At 50.7% G+C, this 19,464-nt stretch overlaps 1 protein-coding gene across 1 annotated transcript in view; it reads right to left on the bottom strand.

The window, feature by feature from the left end:
• Positions 1–4,741: 4,741 nt before the first annotated feature.
• LOC133360899 (sodium- and chloride-dependent neutral and basic amino acid transporter B(0+)-like) overlaps positions 4,742–19,464 on the bottom strand; it is a 42,073-nt gene continuing 27,350 nt past the window's right edge. The window contains exons 7-14 of the mRNA XM_061579775.1: positions 18,054–18,194; positions 16,320–16,548; positions 13,225–13,350; positions 10,165–10,283; positions 9,839–9,938; positions 7,427–7,536; positions 6,132–6,299; positions 4,742–5,085 (exon numbers count right to left, since the gene is read on the bottom strand). Of these exons, the coding sequence (XP_061435759.1) occupies positions 4,837–5,085; positions 6,132–6,299; positions 7,427–7,536; positions 9,839–9,938; positions 10,165–10,283; positions 13,225–13,350; positions 16,320–16,548; positions 18,054–18,194 (1,242 nt within the window). The 3' untranslated portion in view covers positions 4,742–4,836. The remainder of the gene's footprint in view (positions 5,086–6,131; positions 6,300–7,426; positions 7,537–9,838; positions 9,939–10,164; positions 10,284–13,224; positions 13,351–16,319; positions 16,549–18,053; positions 18,195–19,464) is intronic.

The raw sequence follows: 19,464 nt of genomic DNA, 5'->3' as shown, positions 1-19,464 counted from the left end.
AGTGTAAACCGTTTGGTATAATAAACCGTGTTGCCTCTACGAAGACTCCGTTTCCCTCCAAGAACATGACATATTTATGCCCCTTTTTCCAAATTCATACTAAGAATAATTCGGCCAATAATATGAATAATAATAAAAAAAATATATATAAAAAAACCATATTCCCAAAACTCAACTACCCCTCAAGCCACACCAAGCATCTAGGAGGCCGTAAAATACCATTGAACAACAAGCTTGGGGCAAAGAGAGGTTACGGACTATCGGGAAATCTCCAGATTGGCGAGGGGTCTATGGCCTGACATTCCTGGGGCTTTTGTTTTTTCTGTTTTTTTTCCTCTCGCAAGAGACGCGCAGAGAGGGGAGGGTTTCAAGTTATTGGGTTAAGCACAAACGCACATCACGCAGTTCTGTCTGGTTCGAGTCTTGCTCAGTCTTGTGACTCGGCTTGCAACGCAGCGTTGCGAGGGAGGCTCGCAAGGGAGTTGGGGGTGGAGACTTGCCGGCAGGCACCGACACCAACCATGGGTTGTGCCTCGAGGAGAGATGGGACGAGGGGGGGGTCGTTAGAGTGCCAGAAGTCCGAGTTCAGTCTGGGTCGAGGCTGGTTTCAGCCTTGCTCCGGCTGGCGGTGCCGTCGCAAGGGAGCAAACACCGACACCGAAAGTCGGTGTAGATTCTCACGGAACGAGGTGGCGAGGTGTGGTTAAGTACGAGTGACGCTTGCGAAATTCCAGCTATCACTCTCGTGAAAGAACCTGAACCACGCAGCCCCTGAAGTGAGGGCGGGAGAGGCATCAGCGGGTGCCCGTGTGAAGCTGTCAGCTGCACGCCAAAGGCGAAAGCAAGGAGAGCGAACGGAGCAGTGGAAAAAGCCTGACCGGCCGCCCGTGAGGCAGAGGAGAGCGCCATCGATTGCGCCGTGTGTTTAATACACACATCGACCAGCACCCGCTGAGAACAGACAAGACATCCAGCTGCGGAGGAGCTGCGCGTGCGCTGACGGAATCATCGCGCACCACGACAGCGAGCGTCGTGCCGACTCGTCACCCAGCTGCGGACAAACAGCTGCAAACGGCCACAGGGCACGGGAGCCAAGCGCCACCAAGCCCTGCTCAGCGTCGAGCGACCGAGCCTCTACAAGGACAACATTGTGCCGACGCCACTCATCTAGCAGTGGAGAGAGTGAGCCAAAGGCTGCAGACGCGCCCGCGCGGGCAAGCAGGGAGTGAAGCAGCGGTGTGTATGCCCCCCCCCCAACCCTCGCAAGCTCACGACACAACTCCCAGCTCTAAAAAAATAATAATTAATTACTTTACCAAGGGGACACACACACACCACGCACATCGGGACGAATAAGATTATTCCACAAAGTAATCTGCGTTTCGAAAACGGTTGCCATTTCAAGGTGGTGCGTTCAACATCAACTGATCGTGAAAAGCAGTTGTTGCCCGTCGAGTTACACGAATACGGTCGTTAGAAGTGTTTTAGTGATTCATTTTCGTTAATTGCATAATCTTGCCGATGAATCTATTGACGTATACTCTTGCCCTCGGGATATAATAATTTGTTCATTGCCCTTCATATGAATATCGTTGCATGCCTGTTTTAAAGACTCTACCTATAGCCGGATATGCTCGTTACACGGTGGAATTAATGATGTGCGGTTGCCAAAGTGAAACCAGCAATCATTGTTGGTTAAACGTGCTGCTCACTGAGAACAAACTCCCCGATGGTACCGTGGATAATTCCGAGCAGGAATTAACACAAAAGTGTTTGAGCGTTTCGTTCCTAAGTTTATGCAAAACTCTTATTTATAAGAACTGTATCCTGCGTTGAGATATGAATTTGGAGACCTAACATAAACACACTAAGATAATCAATACATGTTTAATCAAAGATAATTGTTTTATCCCGATTGATTCAACTCTGGAAAACGAAGCCAAGCCTAATTATCATAACTGCCAACATTTACATAATCGCAAGCATTCACATAAATTAATACGATTATCATAATTTATGCATATAGTTACATACATTAGCATAATTTCCGTAACTTGGCCATCTTTCGAATTTTATAAAAAATATTTTTTTTCTTTCAAAATTTCATAGCCCGACATATACATCAGCGGGGTACCGAGTAACAATTCCCTTAGCCAATCAGCGACGTCCATCTTCCCCTCACACCTGTGAGACCCCGCCCATGTATGAACGAATACATTAATTACGTAATCATTAATTAAACCGCACGCGATTCTGATATTTGATCGACGGCAACTTTGTCTGCGGACTTATTTCCCCAACCCCCCGACCCCCCCCCCCCCCACCTTTGCAGTGAGACTGGGTTAAACGCGCGTTGAGCCGAAGGGACTTACTGCACATTTCTGTAGGTTGCTTTGTGATTCGAGTTGCGTGGGGTGGAGGGGAAGGGATGGCGAGGGAAGGTGATGATAGGGAGAGTGGAATGGGGTGAGGAGAACAGAAGGGGGAGGATGGTTGAGCACGAGAGCAAATGAGTGAGAGCATGGGTGAATGAGCGCGCGAGTGAAGAGTTGCAAGCGAATGAGCGCGAAAGTGAACGAGCGTCAAAGTGAATCAGAGCGGATGAGCGTCAAAGTGAATCAGAGCGGATGAGCGTCAAAGTGAATCAGAGCGGATGAGCGTCAAAGTGAATCAGAGCGGATGAGCGTCAAAGTGAATCAGAGCGGATGAGCGTCAAAGTGAATCAGAGCGGATGAGCGTCAAAGTGAATCAGAGCGGATGAGCGTCAAAGTGAATCAGAGCGGATGAGCGTCAAAGTGAATCAGAGCGGATGAGCGTCAAAGTGAATCAGAGCGGATGAGCGTCAAAGTGAATCAGAGCCGGATGAGCGTCAAAGTGAATCAGAGCGGATGAGCGTCAAAGTGAATCAGAGCGGATGAGCGTCAAAGTGAATCAGAGCGGATGAGCGTCAAAGTGAATCAGAGCGGATGAGCGTCAAAGTGAATCAGAGCGGATGAGCGTCAAAGTGAATCAGAGCGGATGAGCGTCAAAGTGAATCAGAGCGGATGAGCGTCAAAGTGAATCAGAGCGGATGAGCGTCAAAGTGAATCAGAGCGGATGAGCGTCAAAGTGAATCAGAGCGGATGAGCGTCAAAGTGAATCAGAGCGGATGAGCGTCAAAGTGAATCAGAGCGGATGAGCGTCAAAGTGAATCAGAGCGGATGAGCGTCAAAGTGAATCAGAGCGGATGAGCGTCAAAGTGAATCAGAGCCGGATGAGCGTCAAAGTGAATCAGAGCGGATGAGCGTCAAAGTGAATCAGAGCGGATGAGCGTCAAAGTGAATCAGAGCGGATGAGCGTCAAAGTGAATCAGAGCGGATGAGCGTCAAAGTGAATCAGAGCGGATGAGCGTCAAAGTGAATCAGAGCGGATGAGCGTCAAAGTGAATCAGAGCGGATGAGCGTCAAAGTGAATCAGAGCGGATGAGCGTCAAAGTGAATCAGAGCGGGTGAGCGTCAAGTGAATCAGAGCGGATGAGCGTCAAAGTGAATCAGAGCGGGTGAGCGTCAAAGTGAATCAGAGCGGGTGAGCGTCAAAGTGAATCAGAGCGGGTGAGCGTCAAAGTGAATCAGAGCGGATGAGCGTCAAAGTGAATCAGAGCGGATGAGCGTCAAAGTGAATCAGAGCGGGTGAGCGTCAAAGTGAATCAGAGCGGGTGAGCGTCAAAGTGAATCAGAGCGGGTGAGCGTCAAAGTGAATCAGAGCGGGTGAGCGTCAAAGTGAATCAGAGCGGGTGAGCGTCAAAGTGAATCAGAGCGGGTGAGCGTCAAAGTGAATCAGAGCGGGTGAGCGTCAAAGTGAATCAGAGCGGGTGAGCGTCAAAGTGAATCAGAGCGGGTGAGCGTCAAAGTGAATCAGAGCGGGTGAGCGTCAAAGTGAATCAGAGCGGGTGAGCGTCAAAGTGAATCAGAGCGGGTGAGCGTCAAAGTGAATCAGAGCGGGTGAGCGTCAAAGTGAATCAGAGCGGGTGAGCGTCAAAGTGAATCAGAGCGGGTGAGCGTCAAAGTGAATCAGAGCGGGTGAGCGTCAAAGTGAATCAGAGCGGGTGAGCGTCAAAGTGAATCAGAGCGGGTGAGCGTCAAAGTGAATCAGAGCGGGTGAGCGTCAAAGTGAATCAGAGCGGGTGAGCGTCAAAGTGAATCAGAGCGGGTGAGCGTCAAAGTGAATCAGAGCGGGTGAGCGTCAAAGTGAATCAGAGCGGATGAGCGTCAAAGTGAATCAGAGCGGATGAGCGTCAAAGTGAATCAGAGCGGATGAGCGTCAAAGTGAATCAGAGCGGATGAGCGTCAAAGTGAATCAGAGCGGATGAGCGTCAAAGTGAATCAGAGCGGATGAGCGTCAAAGTGAATCAGAGCGGATGAGCGTCAAAGTGAATCAGAGCGGATGAGCGTCAAAGTGAATCAGAGCGGATGAGCGTCAAAGTGAATCAGAGCGGATGAGCGTCAAAGTGAATCAGAGCGGATGAGCGTCAAAGTGAATCAGAGCGGATGAGCGTCAAAGTGAATCAGAGCGGATGAGCGTCAAAGTGAATCAGAGCGGATGAGCGTCAAAGTGAATCAGAGCGGATGAGCGTCAAAGTGAATCAGAGCGGATGAGCGTCAAAGTGAATCAGAGCGGATGAGCGTCAAAGTGAATCAGAGCGGATGAGCGTCAAAGTGAATCAGAGCGAATGAGCGTCAAAGTGAATCAGCGTGAAAGGGAATCAGCGTGAAAGGGAATCAGCGGATGAGCGTGAAAGTGAATGAACAACTGAGTGTAGGAGTGAACGAGCGAGGAGCAGACGAACGAACGGGCAGCTCATAGCGCCGTCGTGAAGTCCTCGTCTTGACTCCGTTTCGTCGGCGACGATGCAGCTGCTGCCGCCGGTGAAGAGGAGGAGGTGCTCCCAATCGATGCCGCTCCCTTGACCCCATCGCTGGGCTCGGTGGATGAGTAGTTTTCGTAGATCGGGGCGGTGGTGGCGCCGATGGGAGCGTAGCGTCCGGTGCGGTGTTCGGCAAGCCGGGGGCCCCAGCCCGGCTCGCTCCTGCAGATGGCTTTCAATCGCTGACATGCGCACACACAATAAAAAAAGATGCAAATAAGTATAACCCGTAAAAACAAAGTTTTTCACCATAAATCCTTTATATGCGTGGCGGCTAGAGTCCTCTCGTCCTCTGGCTTGAGATGGCTGCCACCTATGGGTCAGATGATTGCATTGCACCATTAAGCAATTGGTAATTAAATATAATATTTTTGTCCTAAAAAGTGTAAAATTTTGGAAAAACAATTTCACGAACATTAATTGTCACGCACAACGAGTCTGTGTGGAAAATGTCAGCTCGATTGGATCATGGGAAGTGGGTTAAAAAACGACCGAAAGATTTGCACGGTCCTAAGCAAGCAAGCAAACTTAATATAAAGGATTTAAAAATGATCCCGTGTAGACTCAGACTGTTGGGGCAAGTGCTGTTAGCGAGCGCCTACGAAAGACAGCACACGAGGGGGTGGGTGGCCAACACAACGCCCGGCCGCCTTTGTCTCCCCAGTGGCGATGTTTACACACCGCACCAGGTACTCATTTGGAGGCTGACCTACTGTTTCAAATAATCGTCATCGGTGTTGGCCGTGAGGATGAATCGAACCCTGGTCGACAGGTTCATAGCACCGCGCATCGCTAACCGCCAATGGCGGAGCCAGAAATTTCAGGTGGGGGGGGGGGGGGCAAGCGTCACCCCCACTGGCTCCACCAGTGCCAACCACTACACTACTGCTCCCCACACACACACGTATACGTGAGGGTATGTTAACACGCAGACATGCATAGCACGGTTGGCTACGTACAGTGAGAAAGAAGTTCACAGCATTTTCTGGGTCTCTACGAGTCTGTATAAAAACACGCGTTTAGGGAGAATTTATCCCTCGATAAATTTCCACACCACGACGGACAACGAGCCACCGCCCTTGCTTCCGCGAGAGCACGAGAGCGCGCAAGAGAGAGGTGGCAAAACACCGAGCGTAGAAGACCGCCAAAAAGCTCACAAACTGTCAGTTTGATAGCGTTTTGGTTTCTCATGTTAAATTATTGTACACAATTTTTCCACTTCCTGTACCTCCCAAGGCCCACCGCTGGCCCGCGCCATCTTCCAGGCGGCTATGACGGGGATCCACATGAGGCTGAAGGAGATCATGCACCAGCCGAGCGCCACTGCCCAGTCCGGGTAGACGACGTCGCCGTAGCTGGGAGTCGTGAAGGTCACCAGAGACCACACCAGGATGGCCTGCGTGGCGATGGGGGGGGGGGGGGGGGGGGGGGGGGGCGAGTAGGGGAGTGTTGTATAAGGCTCCGGGCAGAATGGTGGGTTGATTCTAGATTTGAAGCGTTCGTGACTGCAAGGATTCATACTCTTAGGTTATTTCGGTAAAGTCACGCAGGTAAAAAATTGAAATTTAAAATATTTTTTATTATATTTTTATTTTTTATTATTTTATTTTTTTAATTTCAATTTCATTTTTTACCTACGTGACTTTACCGAAAGAACTATGAGTATAATGGCACGGTCGGTGGGTTGGTGGGTGTATCGGTGGGTAGGCATGTCAGTCGGCGAGTGGGTGGGTCGGTGGATGAATTGGTTAGTGGGCGAGTCGGTGGGTGGGCGAGTCAGTATGTCGTTGGGTGGGTCAGTGTGTAAGTTGGTGGGTAGGTCTGGGTGGATTGGTGGGTTTATGCGTGTTGTGATGGGGGGGGGGGGGGGCGAGTAGGGGAGTGTTGTTTAAGGCTCCGGGCGGATTGTCGTTGGGGAATGGTTGGTTGCTTGCGTGTGTGGGGAGAGGCACGGTCGGTGGGTTGGTGGGTGTATTGGTGGGTGGGCAAGTCGATGGTGGGTGAATTGGTTAGTGGGCGAGTGGGTGGTCAAGTTGGGAGAGTGGGCGAGTCGGTAGGTGGGCGAGTCCGTGTGTCGTTGGGTGGGTCAGTGTGTAAGTTGGTGGGTAGGTCTCTGGGTGGATTGGTGGGTTTGTGTGTTGTGCATGTGTGTGTGTATGTGTGGCCGAGTCGACCTAGGGGAGGCCCGGGACCGGTTCAGATAATCGTCACTGGTGTTAGCCGTGAGCGGGAATCGAACCCGGGTCGCCGGGTTCATAGCGCAGCGCGCTAACCACTACACTACCGCTCCCCTAGGTCGACTCAGCCTCAAATGAGTACCTGGTGCGGTGTGTAAACATCGCCACTGGGGAGACAAAGGCGGTCGGGCGTGGTGCTGGCCACCCACCCCCTTGTGTACCGTTCCGGCCTTCATAGGTGCTCGCTAACAGCACTTGCCCCTACAGTCTGTTTAGGTTAGACGGGGGATCTTTGTCTTTGTGTGTGTGTGGGGGCGAGTGATGAGCGCTGTGCTGGTGGACTCACAATGAGCAGCAGGGGCGAGATGACGAACCAGCAGGCGCGCCACCAGAGCCAGAAGAGGAACGACTTCTTGCCGATCATCATCTCGATGTCGCTGATGAATCGATTCCCTCCTGGAGGGGAGGAAGATTTGGGGTGGCGGTGGGGAGGGTGTCAAGGGTTGGCTCTCATCTGGTGATGGGTCGCCATGACAAGGATGATGACGACGTTAACGGTGACAATTAGCTCCGACACCAACCAACAGGTAGGAGGGAGTGAGATGGAACAGATGGAGATTAGTCCACACACTCTGCTGTAGGAGGGAGCGAGATGGAACAGATGGAGATTAGTCCACACACTCTGCTGTAGGAGGGAGCGAGATGGAACAGATGGAGATTAGTCCACACACTCTGCTGTAGGAGGGAGCGAGATGGAACAGATGGAGATTAGTCCACACACTCTGCTGTAGGAGGGAGTGAGATGGAACAGATGGAGATTAGTCCACACTCTCTGCTGTAGGAGGGAGTGAGATGGAACAGATGGAGATTAGTCCACACACTCTGCTGTAGGAGGGAGTGAGATGGAACAGATGGAGATTAGTCCACACACTCTGCTGTAGGAGGGAGTGAGATGGAACAGATGGAGATTAGTCCACACTCTGCTGTAGGAGGGAGTGAGATGGCACAGATGGAGATTAGTCCACACATTCTGCTGTAGGAGGGAGTGAGATGGAACAGATGAGATTAGTCCACACACTCTGCTGTAGGAGGGAGCGAGATGGAACAGATGGAGATTAGTCCACACACTCTGCTGTAGGAGGGAGCGAGATGGAACAGATGGAGATTAGTCCACACACTCTGCTGTAGGAGGGAGCGAGATGGAACAGATGGAGATTAGTCCGCACACTCTGCTGTAGGAGGGAGCGAGATGGAACAGATGGAGATTAGTCCACACACTCTGCTGTAGGAGGGAGTGAGATGGAACAGATGGAGATTAGTCCACACACTCTGCTGTAGGAGGGAGTGAGATGGAACAGATGGAGATTAGTCCACACACTCTGCTGTAGGAGGGAGCGAGATGGAACAGATGGAGATTAGTCCACACACACTGCTGTAGGAGAGAGCGAGATGGAACAGATGGAGATTAGTCCACACACTCTGCTGTAGGAGGGAGCGAGATGGAACAGATGGAGATTAGTCCACACTCTCTGCTGTAGGAGGGAATGAGATGCAGCAGATGGAGATTAGTCCACACACTCTGCTGTAGGAGGGAGCGAGATGGAACAGATGGAGATTAGTCCACACTCTCTGCTGTAGGAGGGAATGAGATGCAGCAGATGGAGATTAGTCCACACACTCTGCTGTAGGAGGGAGCGAGATGGAACAGATGGAGATTAGTCCACACACTCTGCTGTAGGAGGGAGTGAGATGGCAGATGGAGATTAGTCCACACATTCTGCTGTAGGAGGGAGCGAGATGGAACAGATGGAGATTAGTCCACACACTCTGCTGTAGGAGGGAGCGAGATGGAACAGATGGAGATTAGTCCACACACACTGCTGTTGGAGTGAGCAAGAAGGAACAGATGGAGATTAGTCCACACACACTGCTGTTGGAGTGAGCAAGAAGGAACAGATGGAGCTTATATTCTTAGGTTTTTTTTTTTCGGTAAAGTCACGTAGGTAAAACATCAAAATTAATAAAAATAAAATAAAGATCACGACGTTTCGGAGGCAACACAAGTCTCCGTCATCAGGTGGGACCGTCACAGCCAGATTAGCGGCTTCAAGTGAGGCAAGGATTCAAGATGTAATCCCTTAAAAGCGAGTTGAGGGGAGGAGAGGGGGGGGGAGCTCATCAGAATGTGGTAGCCAATGAATGGAACGTATCGGGAGGGAGGGGGGCGGGGCCAAAAGGGTGGGCGACGGCGTGGAAGCGATTGTGTGCAAGAGACAAACTGCTGCACACGCCAACGCATTGGACAGAGAGGGGGGGGGAGGGGGAGGCCTGATACACATGATAGAAAAGAACGAAAATGCCCATGTTTATACCAATGCTGGCTGAACAATGAAGAGATTACTGTTAAACACTGGGGATGTAAACACTCGGTAAAGTAAAGTAGACTAGTGCCTGTCAGATAAGATGGTCCAAAAAAGTGTAATTAAGTCTTTTTTGCGTGGTTAATAATTTTGATGTTTTACCTACGTGACTTTACCGAAAAAAAAAACCTAAGAATATGAATCCTTGCAGTCACGAAAGCTTCAAATCTAGATGGAGCTTAGTCCACGCACTGCTGTAGAAGAGAGCGAGATGGAACAGATGGAGCTTAGTCCACACACTCTGCTGTAGAAGAGAGCGAGATGGAACAGATGGAGCTTAGTCCACACACTGCTGTAGAAGAGAGCGAGATGGAACAGATGGAGATTAGTCCACGCACCGTAGATCCAGTTGATGCCAATGAGCTCCAAGATAGCGGCGACCAGCAGAGCCCATCCGCTGCAGAAGTGGTCGATCAGATTCACCCAGTAGATGCCAGCCTGCAGGGGGCAGACACAGACAAAGTTCCCCCGTGTAGCCTGCAGCAGACCGCTGGGGCAAGTGCTTTTAAGGGCCGGGCCACTGTGGCACACGAGGGGAGTTGGGTGGCAGTTGGTCGTGAGCGGGGATCGAACTCGGGAGAGCGAGGGGGAGGGGGGAGCGAGGGGGGGGAGCGAGGGGGGGGCGAGTGGTGAGCGAGGGGTGAGTGGTGAGTGAGTCGCTCACCTGAGTGGTGCAGGTGAGACCGAGCAGGAAGAGGATGATGCAGAGTGAGAAGAGGAGTTGGAGCCGCCGCTTGCCAAACAATTTGGGGAACTCGTCCAGAAGAGCGGTGGTCACCGTCTCTGGATTCGTGAGGGCGACACGGGCAGTGTGAGCCTCCCACGGGAGAGACAGAGAGACACACACATACACAGGAGAGACACGGAGAGAGACAGACACAGATACACACGGAGACGCACAGAGAGACAGAAAGAGAGAGACACACAGAGAGACAGAGACACACACAGAGAGAGACAGACACACGGAGACACACACAGAGAGAGACAGACACACGGAGACACACACAGAGAGAGACAGACACACGGAGACACACACAGAGACACACACAGAGAGACAGACACACGGAGACACACACAGAGAGACAGACACACGGAGAGAGACAGATAGAGAGAGGTAGACGGAGAGAGAGAGACACACACACGGAGACACAGAGAGAGACCGAGAGAGACACACGGAGACACATAGACAGACGGAGAGAAACACACGGAGACACACGGAGAGTGTAACACGTAGGCTTTCGCGACCAGTGTTATTCATAATAAAGGCTTTTTGTGTTAGATCCCGTTATTATTCACAAATACGTCACGTTTACAAAACGCCAATTAGTTACTTCTTCAGCCCACCGGTGTGAAGAGTGGATCCACAACGTTTAGAATTTGAGTAGTTCGACGTTTCGCTGGTAACCACATACAGCATCTTCGGGCAATTTTGCCAGTACAGTGAAGACGTCCCACGTGCTTCCCGTCTTAAATAGTGCAGGATGACGTGCTGATCATTGTTGAACCCAATTACGTTTCGAGATCAGATGTGCGGGTGTAAGCAATTATGTAATAAATCAGTAATCAGCCACTTAGCATGCGACTCCTCTATGAGGAATTTCAATGTGTGTCGTGTGTTACTTAACGATTTGCTTCCAGACTGCGCTGAGTCTGTAGCTACCACAACGGTTGAAATGATTTGTATTTTTAAATCCTTTATATTAAGTTCGCTTGCTTGCTTAGGACCGTGCAAATATTTCGGTCGTTTTTTAACCCACTTCCCGTGATCCAATCGAGCTGACATTTTGCACACAGACTCGTTGTGCGTGACAATTAATGTTCGTGAAATTTTTTTTCCAAAATTTTACACTTTTTAGGACAAAAATATTATATTTAATTACCAATTGCTTAATGGTGCAATGCAATCATCTGACCCATAGGTGGCAGCCATCTCAAGCCAGAGGACGAGAGGACTCTAGCCGCCACGCATATAAAGGATTTATAGTGAAAAACTTTGTTTTTACGGGTTATACTTATTTTAAGGACTGTATACACAACTGCGCACAATTCTGAGTCACTTATAACCGCTTTGCCGTTACTTATTGCCAATTGTGGACTCACACTATTGTCCTATCATCTCGTAGAGTCCCTGGAACGTAACAATATGCTACACAGTGGCAGTGGGGGTCGCAAAATGCCGATTAATTACCAATAAACCCCAATGATCCGATCGAAATTAGAGATTTCGATCGGATCATTGGGGGGGCAGGTGCCACCCCCCCCCCCCCCCCACTGGCTCCACCAGTGCCCCCACCCCTCATCTCGAAACGTGCAGTTATCCTGCACTCTTTAAGACCCGAAGCATGTGGGACGTTTCCACTATTCTGGAAAAGCTCCCGAAGATGCTGGATGTGGTAACCAGCGAAACGTCGTACTACTCAAATTCTAAATGTTGTGCATCCACTCTTCACATCGGTGGGCTGAAGAAGTAACTCATTGGCGTTTTGTCAACGTGAGGCATTTTTTAATCTATTATATTAAGTTTACTTGCGTGCTTGCGTGATTGCTTGCTTGCTTAGGACCGTGCACATCTTTCGGTCGTTTTTTAACCCACTTCCCGTGATCCAATCGAGCTGACATTTTGCACACAGACTCGTTGTGCGTGACAATTTATTTTCGTGAAAATGTTTTTTCCAAAATTTTACACTGTTTAGGGAATTTTTTAAAAAATATTTAATTACCAATTGTTTAATGCTGCCAGACAATCATCTTACCCATAGGTGGCAACCATCTCAAGCCAGAGGACGAGAGGACTCTAGCCGCCACGCATATAAAGGATTTATAGTGAAAAACTTTGTTTTTACGGGTTAATTTTTTAAAAAATCCTTTATATTAAGTTCGCTTGCTTGCTTAGGACCGTGCACATCTTTCGGTCGTTTTTTAACCCACTTCCCGTGATCCAATCGAGCTGACATTTTGCACACAGACTCGTTGTGCGTGACAAAGCATTTTCGTGAAAATGTTTTTTCCAAAATTTTACACTATATAGGGAAAACAAATTAAATATTTAATTACCAATTGTTTAATGCTGCCAGACAATCATCTGACTCATAGGTGGCAGCCATCTCAAGCCAGAGGACGAGAGAACTCTAGCCGCCCCGATGCCACGCATATAGAGGATTTATAGTGAAAAACTTTGTTTTTACGGGTTAATTTTTTACTGATTGGCCGTGTCGGGTGGTGGAGGGTTGCGACACATTTATACTTGCGCGATCTAAACCAAAACGCCTTTATTATGAACAGAGAGGCACAGAGAGGCAGAGGGAGAGAGAGACACAGAGACACACGGAGAGGCAGAGAGAGACACAAAAGATAAAGATCCCCCGTATAGCCTTAACAGACTGTAGGGGCAAGTGCTGTTAGCGAGCACCTATGAAGGCCGGAACGGTGTACACGAGGGGGTGGGTGGCCAGCACCACGCCCGACCGCCTTTGTCTCCCCAGTGGCTATGTTTGCACACCGCACCGGGTACTCATTTAAGGCTGAGTCGACCTAGGGGAGGCCCAGGACCGGTTCAGATACTCTTCACTGGTGTTAGCCGTGAACGGGAATCGAACCCGGGTCGCCAGGTTCATAGCGCAGCGCGCTAACCGCTACACCACCGCTCCCCTTTAGACAGAGACACACAGACACACACACACAGAGACACACACACAGAGATCATGGTGGTGGTGGTGGTACCCACCGAGGATGGTGAACTGGCTGTCCAGGCCCAGCGTAAGCAGCATGAGGAAGAAGAGGATGGACCACAGAGGGGAGATGGGAAGCTGGGCCAGCGCCTCGGGGTACGCAATGAAGGCGAGTGCAAAGCCTACAGCCACATCATCATCAGCAGCATCAGTAGTAGCAGCATCATCATCATCAGTAGTAGTAGCATTAGCATCAGTAGAAGTAGCAACATCAGCAGCATCATCATCAGCAGCAGTGTCATCATTATCGTCAGTAGCAGTATCATAATCAGCAGCATCATAATCATCATCAGTAGTAGCAGTATCATCATCATCATCAGTAGTAGCAGCATCATCATCAGTCGTAGCATCATCATCAGTAGGAGTAGCAACATCAGCAGCATCATCATCAGCAGCAGTGTCATCATTATCGTCAGTAGCAGTATCATAATCAGCAGCATCATAATCATCATCATCAGTAGCAGTATCATCATCATCATCAGTAGTAGCAGCATCATCATCAGTCGTAGCATCATCATCAGTAGGAGTAGCAACATCAGCAGCATCATCATCAGCAGCAGTGTCATCATTATCGTCAGTAGCAGTATCATAATCAGCAGCATCATAATCATCATCATCAGTAGCAGTATCATCATCATCATCAGTAGTAGCAGCATCATCATCAGTCGTAGCATCATCATCAGTAGGAGTAGCAACATCAGCAGCATCATCAGCAGCAGCAGTGTCATAATTATCGTCAGTAGCAGTATCATAATCAGCAGCATCATAATCATCATCATCAGTAGCAGTATCATCATCATCATCTGTAGTAGCAGCATCATCATCAGTCGTAGCATCATCATCAGTAGGAGTAGCAACATCAGCAGTATCATCATCAGCAGCAGTGTCATCATTATCGTCAGTAGCAGTATCATAATCAGCAGCATCATAATCATCATCATCAGTAGCAGTATCATCATCATCATCAGTAGTAGCAGCATCATCATCAGTCGTAGCATCATCATCAGTAGGAGTAGCAACATCAGCAGCATCATCAGCAGCAGCAGTGTCATCATTATCGTCAGTAGCAGTATCATAATCAGCAGCATCATAATCATCATCATCAGTAGCAGTATCATCATCATCATCAGTAGTAGCAGCATCATCATCAGTCGTAGCATCATCATCAGTAGGAGTAGCAACATCAGCAGTATCATCATCAGCAGCAGTGTCATCATTATCGTCAGTAGCAGTATCATAATCAGCAGCATCATAATCATCATCATCATCAGTAGCAGTATCATCATCAGGCTCAGTCCTTCCGACAGGGTCACCGTGAAAGCTGAGTCCTCCCACAACCCTCCACCTCCGACCACATTCATCGCAATCATCAACAACATTGATTCTTCTTCTTGGTTCTTTCGGTAAAGTCACGTAGAATGGAAATAATAAAATAATACGAATAAAACATAATAAAATACAATTCTCACGACGTTTCGGCCACAACGCAAGCAGCCGTCCTCAGGTGAAGAACAGGTCTGTCGGAAAGACAGCGTCTGAATGAACACCACCAGGCTTGGCAGCGTATATGGCGGTGTTCATTCGGACGCTGTCTCCCCGACAGACCTGGTCTTCACCTGAGGACGGCTGCTTGCGTTGTGGCCGAAACGTCGTGAGAATTGTATTTTATTATGTTTTATTTTTATTATTTTATTATTTCCATTCTACGTGACTTTACTGAAAGAACCAAGAAGATGAATCCCTGCAGTCACGAAAGCTTTAAATCGAAACATTGATTCTGATGAGTTACACAGCAGGTTGTTGGTGTTGTTGTCATCCAGAGACCAGCACGCACCAAGAACAACCGCCATTCGCCACTTAGGTGGCGGTGACATCACCCACAGCACCTGTGCCATGCTAGGTGCACGTTAAGGCCACGTGAAGTGTCGAACGCCCGCTGGCAGGAGGTCACGGGGCAGACCCAGCAGGTGCCACGGGTCGACTGACTGAGATGACCGAGATGACTGGCTGATGCACCACCTGTGCCCCCTACTGTGCCAACTTGCTGTGCTTTAGCCACCCGGCGCTTCGCTCGTTGTTGTGAGCGTCGCTCCTCCGCCCTCCGTTGTTGTAGGAGGGCGACTGCCTCCAACTGCCCAGTAGCGTCCTTCACGAGCCTCCTCCACAGAGGCCGATCTTGACACCGCTGGTACCAGTCATCGGCAAGTCCACTCAGCTCCACGTCCTCCTGTACCACATCACTCCATCTCTTCTCTAGCCCGTGCCGCGCCCGTTTAGACCCTCGATCCGGCCGAACAAAAGCTGTTTAGGCATGCGGTGGCTGGGCATGCGGGCTACATGACCCAGCCAATGCAGCCTTGCCTGCCGGAGGAGCTCACTGATGGGACTTTGTCCAGATCTTTCAAGGATTTGTGAGCTCTTCACACAAGCCACATCCTGCAGGTTAATCCCAGGATGGAACATAGGGAGGACAGCCTAAATGTTTCTAACCGGCGAAGATGTTCCATTAGGGGGGTCCACGTTTCGAAAGGGTAGAGAAGGGAGGGCATGACCGTGGCCGAGAAGACCCGAAGCTTCGCGTGGAGCGACAGACCAGGTAGGTTCCACACAGCGTTAAGCAGCCGATGAAAAGATAATGTCGCTCGACTGATTCGGAGTGAGACCTCTGCTGTTGAACCGTAGCCGGTCATGAGCACACTGCCCAGGTATGGGAAACTCTCCACTCTCTCCACAAAATACCCAGGCAGGTGCTTAGTTTTGGTGGGGCTGATGGTCAGGCCCCAACTTTTAGTGGCACACTCCAGCTTTAGCAGCAGCGCCTCAAACTCCTCCTCTGAGTGAGCAGCAATTACCAGATCATCAGCAAAACATGACATGGTTGATCAATAGGAAGTCATCCCTCGACTGCACCCGGGCATCGGTCAGCCTCCCCTTGTATCTTTACCAAATGGAGATTACTCCCGTACATCCATGGAAGGCTTCACGAACTACCTCCCTCTCTTTCTCCCTCCCTCCCCCCTCTCCAATCCCTCCCTCCCTCCCTCTCCCCCCCCCCCAGCCCTTACCACACCACCCCCACCGCCAGCCTCACCTGCGTCGGCCACCTGTGACACGTGCCTCCCCGTGGTGTGCGCCATGTGGCCCAGGATGCTGAAGATGACGAAGCCGGCGAAGACGCTCGTGGCGCAGTTGGTGATGGTGACGACCAGCGCGTCCTGGAAGCAGTTGTTGTGGAACTTGTTGTAGGAGGTGAGCGCGATGAGGCCGCCCCATGCCGTAGAGAGCGAGAAGAAAATCTGTGTGGCCGCGTCCTTCCACACCTTGGCGGCGGCGGTGGTGGTGGTGGTGGGGATGAAGGAGGAGGGGGGGGAGGTTATAGTCCTAGATTTGAAGCTTTCGTGACTGCAAGGATTCATACTCTTAGTTCTTTCGGTGAAGTCACGTAGGTAAAAAATGAAATTAAAATTAAAAAAAATCACGATGTTTCGGAGGCAACACAAGCTTCCGTCTTCAAGTGAAACTGTCACAGTTTCACCTTCTTTGTTTTGTCGGTAAAGTCACGTAGAAGGGAAGTAATAAAATAATGAAAATGATAAAAATAAAAGAGTTTCACCTGTACTCTTAGATTTTTTCGGTAAAGTCACGTAGGTAAAAAAAATTAAATTAATAAAAGTTAAATAAATATCACTTGATACAGATATTTTGCTGTGTGTTGCCTCCGAAACGTCGTGATTTATATTTTTTATTTTTTATTAATTTCTAATTTTATTTTTTACCTACGTGACTTTACCGAAAGAACTAAGAGTAGGAGGTTATGGTCGTCGTGGTTATTGAGTGTCACTACCGCTAGGAGCCAGGAACTGGCCGTGATGGTCATGATGTCGACTGGTCCTTGCTGGTGACTGTGTCACCTGCAGGCTGAGCACTCAGGAGACGCGGACAGCCTCATTCCTCCCTCCCTCCTTTTATTTGTATATTTTTATTTTTTTATTTTTTTTGTTTATTTTTTTTTCATATTTAAAACGATCAGACGAGTAAGATGCTCAGTTTTTCGGCACTTTACTTCGTTCATCATGTCGTTTGTTTGTATTTTTTTTTCTATTTTTTTATGTGCTCCCTTTTTTAATCCAAGATATAGCGCGGGTTTCCCGTGTAACATTAGTCCCATTGTGTGTTACTGTGTTCATAGACACCAACAAGAAACACAAATCACCCTCAAAAAACCCATCACCAGATTCCCTGCTGCTGCGCTACCAGCATCATAGCGGCGAAGGCACTTGCCTCCCCTCCCTCCCCTCCCCTCTCTCCCCACCCTCATCCCCCTCCCTCCCTCCCTCCCTCCCCTCCCCTCCCCTCCCCTCCCCTCCCTCCCTCCACTCCCTCCCCCCCTCCCCCCCCTCCCTCCCTCCCCCCTCCCCCCCATCCCCTCCCTCCCCTCCCCTCCCTCCACTCCCTCCCTCCCTCTCCCTCCCTCCCCTCCCTCCCTCCACTCCCTCCCTCCCTCCCCCTCCCTCCCTCCCTCCCTCCCTCCCCTCCCCTCCCTCCCTCCCCCTCCCTCCCTCCCTCCCCTCCCCTCCCTCCACTGCCTCCCTCCCTCCCTCCCCTCCCCCCCTCCCTCCCCTCCCTCCCCTCCCTCCCCTCCCCCCCTCCCTCCCCTCCCTCCCTCCATCCTCCCCTCCCCCCCTCCCTCCCCTCCCTCCCTCCCTCCCTCCCTCCCCCCCCTCCCTCCCCTCCCTCCCCTCCCTCCCCTCCCTCCCTCCCTCCCCTCCCTCCCTCCCCTCCCCCCCCTCACTCCCCTCCCTCCCTCCCTCCCCCCCTCCCCCACCTCCGCCGATTGCAGCTTGGACAAGTCGGACTCGGCCCCGATGTAGAACTCGATGCCCAGCATGGCGCCGGGCAGAGTGACCCCGCGCACCAGAAGGATGAGCAGCACCACGTAGGGGAACGTGGCCGTGAAGTAGACCACCTGCAGGCGGGGGGGGAGGGGCAAAGGTCATATGGGTGAGGGGTCACCCCCCACACACCCCACACACCCCCCCTCCCCACCCCGTCAATGTTAAAGGGCCCTGTGGGCCCGTTAGGAGAGCAAAGTTCTGAGTTCTGAGTTCTGAGTGGCTGGCGAGAATGTTGACGACCTCTCCCGGCGTATGCGACGTCTGCGTGGGGGCTTCCTTCCCTCTCCCACCTCCCCGCCTCTTCTCCCCTCCCTCCTCCCTCCTCCACTCTCCACCCTCTCCACCCTCCCTCCCCCCATCTTCATCTCACCTCCCTCCCTCCCTCATCATCATCACCGTGGCTAGGAGATGTTGACTACCTCGCCTGGTATGCAGGAGGTCGTAGGTTCGATCCCGACCATGACAATGCCTGCTGCTGTGTCTCTCTCTCTCATCATCACCATCACGGTGGCTAGGAGATGTTGACTATCTCGCCTGGTATGCAGGAGGTCGTGGGTTCGATCCCGACCCTGACGATGCCTGCTGCTGTATATTTGGAGTTTGCGTGTCTCTCTCTCTCATCATCACCATCACGTTGGCTAGGAAATGTTAACTACCTCGCCTGGTATGCAGGAGGTCGTGGGTTCGATCCCGACCCTGACGATGCCTGCTGCTGTATACTTGGAGTTTGCGTGTTTCTCTCTCTCTCTCTCATCATCATTATCACGGTGGCTAGGAGATGTTGACTACCTCGCCTGGTATGCAGGAGGTCAAGGGTTCGATCCCGACCCTGACGATGCCTGCTGCTGTATATTTGGAGTTTGCCTGTTTCTCTCTCTCTCATCATCACCATCACGGTGGCTAGGAGATGTTAACTACCTCGCCTGGTACGCAGGAGGTCGTGGGTTCGATCCCGACCCTGACGATGCCTGCTGCTGTATACTTGGAGTTTGCGTGTCTCTCTCTCTCATCATCATTATCACGGGGGCTAGGAGATGTTAACTACCTCGCCTGGTGTACAGGAGATCGAGGATTCGATGCCGAACCCCTGACACCTGCGGAATATTTGGAGTTTATCGTGTATCTCACTCTCCTCGTGGGATCTTGCGGTGGGTTTTCCCTCCACAATCATAAGCAACGGCCACGCTTTTAGAATATTTGGCCGCTGTGAATTTCCACGTGGTAGTGATGATGATGATGATAAGCCACTTCGTGAGGCAATCATTTAGTGATAAGCCAGGGGTGGCTTCTTGATAAAATAGGAGCTAAGTATAAGCAGTGAGTAGCCAGCAGCAGATGCCG

This window comes from Lethenteron reissneri, chromosome 70 (genome assembly GCF_015708825.2).
Source record: "Lethenteron reissneri isolate LAM-NWPU_2019-01 chromosome 70, ASM1570882v1, whole genome shotgun sequence".
Taxonomy (NCBI): Eukaryota; Metazoa; Chordata; class Hyperoartia; order Petromyzontiformes; family Petromyzontidae; genus Lethenteron; species Lethenteron reissneri.
Note: the sequence above shows the minus strand (reverse complement) of the source record. Positions and strands in the feature narration are given on the sequence as shown.